This window comes from Pelobates fuscus, chromosome 2 (assembly GCF_036172605.1).
Source record: "Pelobates fuscus isolate aPelFus1 chromosome 2, aPelFus1.pri, whole genome shotgun sequence".
Lineage (NCBI taxonomy): Eukaryota > Metazoa > Chordata > Amphibia > Anura > Pelobatidae > Pelobates > Pelobates fuscus.
Window position 1 is genome coordinate 263464525 of NC_086318.1, and position 11174 is coordinate 263475698.

The 11174-nt window shown below is 39.9% G+C and overlaps 1 protein-coding gene across 1 annotated transcript in view; it reads left to right on the plus strand.

Annotated features, from left to right (window-relative positions):
- The window catches only part of TARBP1 (TAR (HIV-1) RNA binding protein 1), a 204069-nt gene extending 193406 nt beyond the window's left edge, over positions 1-10663 (plus strand). The window contains exon 30 of the mRNA XM_063443373.1: positions 10498-10663. Within this exon, the coding sequence (XP_063299443.1) occupies positions 10498-10657 (160 nt within the window). The 3' untranslated portion in view covers positions 10658-10663. The remainder of the gene's footprint in view (positions 1-10497) is intronic.
- Positions 10664-11174: the final 511 nt, after the last annotated feature.

Here is an 11174-nt window from a genome sequence, read left to right on the forward strand (position 1 = left end):
GATAAAAAGTACTAAGCAGTCCATTGAGAATTTGTCGATCTGCCTAGTCATGCCATTAGAAAGCATATGTTGCCTTTTAAGCTTGCTGTTGCAGAATCACTGGATCCAATTATAGTACAATAAGTCATGTGTTTACAGGTGTGAGAATTATTATTATTATTTTTTTTTTTACCAGTTCAATAATTTATTCTTATTATGCTCTATGAGATTAGTAATGCATAAATAGACAGCTTCAACAGTATATGATTTCCTCTTTTGGAGAACCATGATGTCATTCTGCACATCTACATAGAAATGAATACAATAAAATATACCTGACATTGTTTTACCCTACTGTGCATGCGATGTATCAGAAAGGATTACTACATCTCCTATGAGAATGGTAGCACTGAAACCCAATATGCTTTACTGCTATCATCTTTTAAAGGTAATTGAAACAAAATTCATCAGGGATAAAGAGGTACTGTTGCTACCTAGGTTTTGTCATATTCTGTTTACTGATCTCTTATGTATTCAAGAAATAGCTGTCGGAGAGGTGTAAAATAAAATGTAGAAATTCACACCTCTTTATCCTGCAGCTAGATGTCTTCATCGTGGCTCCCTGTCAATTAGAGTTATATGTTCTGTCCTTAACACAGAGAAAGCATACAGACAAAAGGAGAAATTAACCTTTGGTGGGGATTTAAGTTATATTCTGTTCTAGGTGGTTGCTGCAGCTCTCGAGCTCTTACTCACTAAAACCTTTAATTTATCAGAATTTTCCCATCCCCAAAATTATATCTCTACTTTATATATAATTATATCTATTAAAGGGACAATATAGTCACCAAAACAACTTAAGCTTAATGAAGTAGTTTTGGTGTATAGATCATTCCCCTGCAGACTCACTGCTCAATTCTCTGCCATTTAGAGTTAAATATATTTTTTTTATGTGTATGAAGCCCTAGCCACACCTCCCCTAGCTGTGACTAACATATTCTGCATGAAAACAACATGGTTTCATTTTCAGTCAGATGTTAAAGGGACACTAAAGTCACCCAGACCACTTCAGCTCAATGAAGTGGTCTGGGTGCCAGGTTCCTCAGGTTTTAACCCTTCAGATGCAAACATAGCAGTTTCAGAGAAACTGTTCAGTTTACATTTGGGGTTAAGCCAACCTCTAGTGGCTGTCTTTCGGACAGCCACTAGAGGCGCATCTGCGTCGTTGGAGGCGAATTTCGCCTCCATCGCGCAGAGCGTCCATAGGAAAGCATTGCGAAATGCTTTCCTATGTGCACTTTGAATGCCCGCGTGGCACTTGCCGCACATGCGCATTCGGCTCCGCTGCATACCTTTTCTTCTTTTGTTTTTAATCTAACTAATCCTTGTTTTACTTTCCTTTTCTCCTTTATGTATCTAGAAATGTTTGTCCCCCTTTTTTACTGACTGGGCAAGTTTCTCTTCTGTGTGATTTGGAAGCTCTTAGAACTTGCTTAGCCTCTTTCTGCCTAATCTTATAGATCTGTCTAACTTCCTCACTCTGTTTTATTTTTATTTTTTATAATTATTAAATGCTAACTTTTAGTTTTTTACTATTTTGGCCACATCTGCAGAGTACCACAGTGGTTTCTTTGCTTTTACTGACAAGCCTAATACCATTTTCTGTTGCCTTCAGCAGTGCAACTTTTAAATAATCCCATTTTTCTTGCACTCCATTTAAATTGCTCCAGTCTGATGATGACTTCTTTACACATATTCTAATTTTAGAAAAGTCCATTTGTTAACACGAAATCTAGTATGGCCTCTTTACGAGTTGGCTCCTCAACGACTTGAGACAATCCCAGTAGGAAGTTGAGAATATGTGTGCTCCTGGCACAAGCAGCTATTTTGGTTTTCTAGTTCACATGAGGAAGATTAAAGTCACCCATGATGATAACGCCCCCTTTTATTGTCATTTTAGCTATTTCCTCAACTAGTAGATTATCTAACTGTTCTATTTGTCCTGGGGGCCTATAAATCACACCTACACGAGTTACGGTTGATTACCAAATTCAAACGTGTAACGAAAATATACCCCTACACGCAGGATCCAGCCAAACAGAAGACGGCACAGAGGAGAGATACGTCTACCGGACCTTAGAGTAGCCGGACTCGACGTAATAGGAGAAGTACAGAGTCAGGAACGATCCGAGGTCAAGGGCACAAAGAGACAGCGTAAACGAGAACTAGCCGGGGACTGGTACACAGGAATCAGCAAGCCGGCAAACAGTACAGACAAGGATAAAGCGAAAACGAAGTCAGAATACAAAGCCAAGGTCAAAATACGGAGAAACACAACTGAACACAACAAGCACTAAAGGGAACTGTAGCAGAAACCACGATAGGGCAAGGAACTAAGGGAAAAAGGTAAGTATAAGTAGCCTTCAAACTAATGTGATTGGCTCCTGTCACTTCCACACCCCCAAAAGGTAAGTGTATGGGGTGATTGGCATGACAGGAGCCAATGGGAGCCTTTTTGCAATTTAGGCTCCCACTGTCTCTTTAAGAGCGCGCCCGAGACTCGCGGCGCGCTCTTAGCTGCAGGCGGGACACGTGACCACATCTCGCGGTCACTGCCCGTCCTCCTGTTCGGAGAGTCGGATGAGCCGCGCGCGGCTCGTGCAGCTGCAGGACCGCGCGCGGCTTGAAGAGAGGACCGCGGCCGGCCCCCGGATAAGGTAAGTAACGCTACAAAACGTAACCAAAACAGACTCTATTAGGCTAGATTTTATGCTATCTTTCACATACAGGGTCACCCCTCCCCTTTCTTGCCTTCCCTGTCTTTTCTATATAAAGAGTACCATGCTATTGCTATGTTCCAGTAATTTTTTTCATTATACCATGTCTCAGTAACAGCAACTAAATCTACACTATCGGTTGCCATTATTTCCACAAGTTCATGGATCTTATTCCCTAAACTGTGAACATTTGTAGACATGGCTCTAAGCTTATCATTTTTAACACACTTGCTACAGGCACCTTCTGTCCTTGTTTTGGGGGGCAATTGGATTGATTTTTTATCACCCTTTTGCTCCCCCCTCCTAATTTAAATACATCCTAGCAAAACCTCTAAACTGCTCACTGAGAACATTTGTTCTTTTTTGAGAAAGATGAAAACCATCTTTTTTGTACAGTTTATTTCCATTCCAAACAGAGCTACCATGAGAAATGATGCCAAATCCTTGCTCCCGACACCATTCACCAAGCCACAAGTTAAAGTCCCTAATATGCATCCACCTGTTGTTCTGAGTGTTATGCAAAGGCAGAACTTCAGAGAATGACAATGTGAGGGCAACTTGCCATATATCATTGGCAAAAACTTCCTTTACCTCTGAAACCTCATTGCAAGCAAAGTTATTTGTCCCAAGTACATCCAATTCCCCTTCCTGCTTTGCTCGCTTAACAATATTACAAATACGTCTCCTGTCTCTCTGAGCAGTAGCTCCGGAAAGACTTCTCACAAGACCCACTATTGTCCAACTCCACACCTCTTATGATAGAATCCCCCAACAACAACTGCTTTCTATTAGGCCTCACCATAGTCTCCAAGCCTGTCTCCATAATACCACTACACTATGCATGAGCCTGACTCCACAACACCACATCCCTCAGTCCATGAGCCTGTCTCCACAACACCACTGCTCTGAAACTTTAATCACATATAGGAGGCTCCTGCAGGCTCTAGCATGCAGGAGATAATAAATTCTAAGTAAAACAGATTTTTTGCATAAGTGAGTTTCAAACATTCGATTACTCTTTACAGATAGTGTTTTGGTAGGCTGTGAAGTCCCATGCAGGGAGGTATGACTAAGGCTGCATAAACAAAGTGATTTAACCTAAATGGCAGAGAATTGAACAGTGAGACTGCAGGGGCATGATCTATACACCAAAACTGCTTTATTAAAATAAGGTTGTCTGGGTAACTATAGTGTCCCTTTAACTCATTCTTGTGTTTGCAACTTTGAGGTCTAGCTACCTTTCTGAGACTGTTCCTGCACATACTACATGTCAATTCAAACCTAGACAGAAGGATGTTGTTATGGCCCACTTCAACTCTACTGGTCTATGGTCCACTTCAACTCTACTCTTGTGGAGTGCACAAGGCAGGAAAGGTTTAAGGAACCACTTGCAGGCTTTATAGGGACTTTTGATTATATATGTGACATTTTTTTGCAAAAGGAGTCTATTTAAAGTAGCACTTTAATAACACATTTTGTGTTTTTGCTTTTTCTTCCCATGTAGATATTGCATATTTTCTGCTTTATGTAATATTCAAATAAATGCAAGAACAGTATATCAGTATAATTTGCATATATAGCATAAAAGGAAAAGGAGTTGAAACAATAACCATCACCTAAAAAAAAAGCAAAAAGGGGAAGGGATGTGCTGAGAAGGTAGAAGGGATAAAAAAGGTAGGAGCAAATAAAATCCTGCCCCCTGAACGTTGGAGGTCCTTTAAATAACTGTACTAAGCAGTGCCACCTGTGAAAAGCAGCTGTTTGTTCAGACGATCTGTTTTTCTCTATTTTTCACTAAGCACTGAAATGACCTCTTCTTTTTGCTCTGGTACATTTTTTTTATTTTTTATTCTTTATATTGAAGGTGCATGAAGAAATATCACAAGTTACATTGACATACGGAAGAGATGCATCATGTCCGAGTACACGGGTATTTGAGTCACATAACTTTTCAAGTTGAACTGCACTCATTTTTACTTTTTTAACCATGTCACGCTACAAGTACCGGTAGCAGTGCAAGAGCTTACTCCTAAGCTTATGGCCCCATTTGGAATTTAGACAACACAGTATTGCACCAGATGAGGTTGAGACTCAATGTTTAAGCAGTTGTAGCATAATAAATTAAAGTAAAATAAAATAGAAGGTAATAAAAACAGGAGTTGAACAAGTTGAAACTTTACTGTTGCATCAATTAGCCGCCTCAGTGGACATGCACCTCCCTAGGGAGCATGGGGCGTGCAAAGGCTGCATTTGGTTGTTCAGCATGGGCAATCAGAGCCTTATGGGCTGCCTCGTGCGCCTTTGAAACTTTTAGCTGCCATGGGCTGGTGCACTAGGTAAAACTTGTCATAATTAACTGGGATTAATAGCACAGGTAAGTTTGTACTAGGCATATCATATCCCGCTTTGTACTAGTCAGCTGACTTATATGGTCTTAAAGATAAAGCAGAGTGCTCAAAACAAGTTTTGGCTGCTTCTAGGATTGCAGGTACCCCTAACCAAGGGGGCGGCGGGGGGGAGTTGGGGGCTCTTCCATACTAACGTGGTTCTGCGTAACCATCACTATGCTGCAGGCATACTAACATACTGAGAAACAAAAATGAGAACGAAAGTCATAACAAAACAGTATACTGATGAGGTTGTATCCAGCCTGACCGGCGTGCGGTTGCAGTCATGGATCTGAGTCCGTGCTCAGGGTTCGAGGGGTAAATGGTATTGTAGTGGCCAGATCTCCAATCTGGGATGGGTCTTTCGTGACCCTAGTCATGGGCAGTCCCGGAAGTCCCAAGAGAGTGAGGATTGTGGGTATATCTGCCTCTGACGTGGCTCTGTGGGTAGTCCCATTATGAGTGATCATTAGGACCCTTGGCGTCCCCCATCGATATTGTATGCCTGCTGTTCTCAGGCGGCTAGTAGGGTGGTGCAATGATCTCCCCCAGTGCAGTGTGACCCATGTTAAGTCCTGAAAGAAGAGCAGTTGGGAATTTTCAAATGTCAGGGGGGTCTTGCCTCTCACCGCCGTCATTATGGTTGTTTTGTCTTGCGATGTGGCACAGTGCAGAATGACATCCCGAGCTTCTGTGGAAGGTGACAGAAATAAGAATGTGTGTTTTCAAGGCGCTTTCAGTTAATAATTGAATAGAATGATAGCAACTACCACACAAATAGGGACTCTATACCCTATAGATTAGTACAAAAAAGATCAAATGCTCACTCAGTATTGGAAATTAATAATAAAAACCACCACTGGTGTGCATGTGGAGCGCTTACAAATTTGTTGACTCACCCATATGGGTTAACATACATATGTATGGAAAACGTGACTCATAGCGATATATCTGAAACAAATGTAAATGCAAGAAATAGTGCAGATAACGTTTTCAATAAGTGCGGTGAGGAAATATTCTATATGGTCTCACTCACATGTAGCAGAGCCCTATAGGATAGGCTCAGATCTCAAGGGCCTGCGTGTGCTTATGGTGACACAGTACCCAATCGGTCCTCTAGGTGTCTGGAGATCCTTATGCATACATGAGAGAGAGAGAGAAAACAAGGGAAAGAGGAGAACCCCTAGTGCGGTCAATCCCAATGTACAATGTCAAATAGTGCAGAAAAAGTTGCTTCTCACCTGATGTGGAGCCCTATACCTGGCTCCTGGTGTGTAGGTGTCTGTGCCTTTAAGGGGGCAACTACCCTTCTTTAAGCAGCAACAATGGAAGGTGGATTCCAAATATAAAACAACATTTATTAAATAAAGTAGTAAAAACTTACAAATAAAGTATGAACAAAATTGTGAGAAATTTTCAAAATGTGGAATCTTCAATCCTCCAGCCGAAACATGTTTCACTGTACCCAAACAGCTTTTTCAATCGGTAATAGAGTTGCTGCTGTTGCTTGTTTAAATACTTTGTACTTCCTCCTGTGTGGTCCTTCAAACTTCCCTCCCTCCAATCCGCTGGCGTCCTTTTTCATGAACAGCTGTACTGTGTTAGTAATGAGAATGCTCCAGTCTCGGGGCAAGTCACATGACCCAAAGCGTCACATGCCGCATCACAAATTGGGCGTGTTTTCAATGTAGGGCTCACAGTTCCATATCGTCCATTTTGAAGTTGGGCAAAATGCCCTTCCTTCAACCAAATCTGTTCCTATTTACAAACCAGATGCTCAATTTGAGCGATATATAAACGAAAAAATGAAGGGAGAAAGGGGGATAGTATTATTGTATATTGCTTACAAGTTAATTCATAAAATTTACATATCAAAAAATAAAAACCATCTAGTGTTTTTCATTTAAAGTGACAGTACATGCATAAAGACAGATGGTGAATAGGAGTGTGCTCTTTTAGGAGAAATGCTGATTATTATTGAATAGATCTCTATTGTATCCGCAGCTTATGTTCATGATTATGTCAATATTAAAATATATATATAAAAAAATATATAAATATTGATTTTGAGTTATGTCATTTTTTAACTTCAATTATTTTTTATTAGTATGTTTCATACATTTTAATGTACAATATATTTATTCTATGGCCATACCAGTCTGAAAATGCCTGATCTTGTCAGATCTCAGAAGCCATCCAGGTTCAGGCCTGGTTAGTACTTGTATGGGAGACCAATTAGGAACCTACTATATATTTATATATTTTTTTTATATATATATTTTAATATTGACATCATCATTGAACATAAGCTGCTGATACAATAGAGATCTATTCAATAATAATCAGCATTTCTCCTAAAAGAGCACACTCCTATTCACCACCTGTCTTTATGCATGTACTGTCACTTTAAATGAAAAACACTAGATGGTTTTTATTTTTTGATATGTAAATTTTATGAATGAATTTTATAATGCTTATAATTAATTTTATAATGCTTTGTGGCAAAGGTATTATCCCCTGATTCTCTTAGGGCTGGGAGCGTAGTGTTTTGCTCACCCACTGCCAGCGGTGCGGGTGAGTGGTCTTGTAGTGTCGGTCGCACCGCAGCGAGTAAGGCCTATGTGGCAGCCATCTTGGATGGTGCTTGTCGCTGTAACAGCATTCCAATATCTGGCTGGTCAGTGGCTGGGGCCAGCTTCTGTGTGCGGTGCCAGATTGTTGCATTGATGTCGCTAAGTGTCAAGGTGTCGTCTCCCTCAGTATCTAGGTCATCATACACCCTGGCACCTCCGAGGAGAGGCTCCAGGCTGTGGATGGCCGATGGGAGGTAAGCCCTGCTGTTGCTTTTAACCTTCATGGACTTTGGGGGTTGGAAAAAAAAAACACATCGATCTGCTCCTCTCGGCTCCCAGGTCGTTGTTTGGTCTAAGTCTGGCCAGATGGTGGCTGATGCACAAGATATTAGCAGATTTTGTGTATCGAGGTTGGGAGCCGACATAGTTGGCGTCTGTTCAGCTTCGATCCCAAGCCACGACCTCGATCGGGTACATTTTTAATGTGGAAAAATAGCTCATCCCTGATAACATGGAATTTTTTGGATTTCTCATCTCTCGGCACCTCCATCAATCAGACTAAAAAAACTGATTACTCCCTGTGTTTCTTTTACGTCTCTTGTTCTTTGTTTCTCTATTCTTTTCTCTTGCTTACATTCTCCTTTGCTACACTTCATTTATTTTGTTTCTCATTACAGCTTTACACCCTGTTCCAAATTATTATGCAAATTCTATTTAAGTGTCACAAAGATTAAATATTTTGTTTTTCAGTTTAACTCGTGGATGCCATTGTGTCTCAGGGCTCTTTTGATCACTGAAAACAATCTCTGACACCTGTCATAATTAGATTGCACCATTTTCATGCAATATGGGGAAGAAAAAGGATCTATCTGCTGCCGAAAAGAGTGAAATAGTTCAGTGCCTTGGACGAGGTATGAAAACATTCGATATTTCACGAAAATGTAAGCGTGATCATCGCACTATTAAGAGATTCAGAGCACAGACGGGTTCGTGCAGATAAAGGCACATTGAGGAAGATTTCTGCCAGATCCATGCATCGGATCAAGAGAGCAGCTGCTAAAATACCATTACACAGCAGCAAACAGATATTTGAAGCTGCTGGTGCCTCTGGAGTCCCACGGACATCAAGGTGTAGAGTCCTCCAGAGTCTTGCAACTGTGCATAAACCTTCTATTCGGCCACCACTAACCAATGCTCACAAGCAGACACTGCTGCATTGGGCAGAAAAATACATGAAGACTAATTTTCAAACAGTCCTGTTCACTGATGAGTGCCGTGCAACCCTGGATGGTCCAGATGGATGGAGTAGTGGATGGTTGGTGGACGGCCACCCTGTTCCAAAAGGCTGCGACGTCAGCAAGGCGGTGGTGGAGTCATGTTTTGGGCCGGAATCATGGGAAGAGAGCTGGTCGGCCCCTTTAGGGTCCCCGAAGGTGTAAAGATGACCTCTGCAAAGTATGTGGAGTTTCTGACTGACCACTTTCTTCCCTGGTACAGAAGGAAGAACTATGGTTTCCATAATAAAATAATCTTCATGCATGACAATGCACCATCTCATGCTGCAAAGAAGACCTCTGCATCAATGGCTGCTATGAGGATAAAAGGAGAGAAGGTCATGGTGTGGCCTCCATCCTCCCCTGACCTCAATCCTATTGAGCATCCTCAGGCAAAAGATCTATGAGGGTGGGAGGCAGTTTACATCCAAACAGCAGCTCTGGGAGGCTATTCCGACATCTTGCAAACAAATTCAAGCAGAAACTGCCCAAAAACTCACAATTTCAATGGATGCAAGACTTGTGAAGCTGCTATCAAATAAGGGGTCCTATGTTAAAATGTTTAAAAAGTTAAAATGTTGTTATAAGTTTGATTGAAATAGCTTTTGATTTCGTAAATATGCTGCAAACACAACAAATGACAATTTTCAGTTCTTTACAACCTATAAAGTGTTTTGAAACGTACTGTGCATAATAATTTGGAACAGTGCATTGTAAGTTTTTTATGTTTAAAAAAATACTGTTATCATTAGGAGGTTTGTTAAATAAAATTTGAATTGTACTCTTAAAAATTGATAACATGAGAATTATGCTGACTGTTATTTACATCAATTATTTAGGTAAATGAGAAAAATATCATTTGCATAATAATTTGGAACAGGGTGTATTAGTCTCTTGAAGATTACCAGTGAATTACATTATTTTGCGTTGCCTGTGATGCCGTGTCTTTGTATTACTGAGCATTTCATAAAATTCTAATCTAGAAAAAACAAAAATGAGTCCAAGACATTAAGACCAGTTGTATGTTTTTTGGTTTTTTTTTAAAATGTAAATGATATAGACAAGCCAAAAATTTCAGGAGCACCGAGATCAGGATAATTGTAAATTAAGCCAAAGTCAAAACCAGATTTGAGACAACTGCATGCAATGCACTATTGGGTCAGCAAGAACCACAACAGAGCAACTAGGCATAGACAGGATTAGTTTTACGTCATGCCTGTGCGCAAGAAGGTATGTAAACACCTTAAAGCTGGTTTCACCAAGCTCATCTGTCTCAAATAAATTACATTAGAGAAATACCGTTTTGTTTCTCGTTTTTTTTTTTTCTTTTTTCTATTTACTAAACCTCAATGATTACTAACAGAATGGAACTTGTGATGCAATTCCTAGATGAACCATTATTAAAGCTAAACATACAAGATCTTTGAGTAAACATAGTAATTTGCACATCCATTTCATTTGAGATTTTTGAATATAAGTTAACCTTCTATTTGTGTTTTCTCTTTAGAAATGAACGAGAAGGTATTCCTGCCAACCTCATTCAGCACCTTGATGTTTGTGTAGAAATTCCTCAACAAGGCATAATTAGATCACTTAATGTCCATGTGAGTGGTGCGGTCTTGATTTGGGAATACACGAGGCAGCATATTCTGAAGCAGAAAAAATAGAAACAACATTTTCACATTTTAGTTTTAAGCTGTGACCTTATGAACTTGTTTTAACTTTGAAATCAAATTGTTTTTTATGCTATCAATAAAGTTTCCAATATTAATTAATAGAATAAAAGTACTTGTTTGTTTTAGTAATTATAAACTATTTTAAGCATGATAATTCACAAATGTGTTATTTTTACAGTATATCCCCAACACCTAAAGGGTAAAAAAGTTTTTGATTACTAACGAAATATTCAGCAGTGTTTGGTTACTGAAAGCACATTTGTTCCCCCGACCCAGGATTTTGGTGTCTGTATTTATGCGTGAGTCCCAATGTATCTGTCTGACTCTGTGGGGAGCATGTATTAAAGATATGCAATAAAAAATACATTTGAAGTTCTAAGATTTGTTGAAATTTCCCATGAGTTAAAGCTTTTGCAGTGAGCTTTTAACAAACCATGATGTGACATACTAGAGTTTTGTAATTGTAAAGCGTTACAGAATTTGCTGGTGCTATATAAATAACAAAATA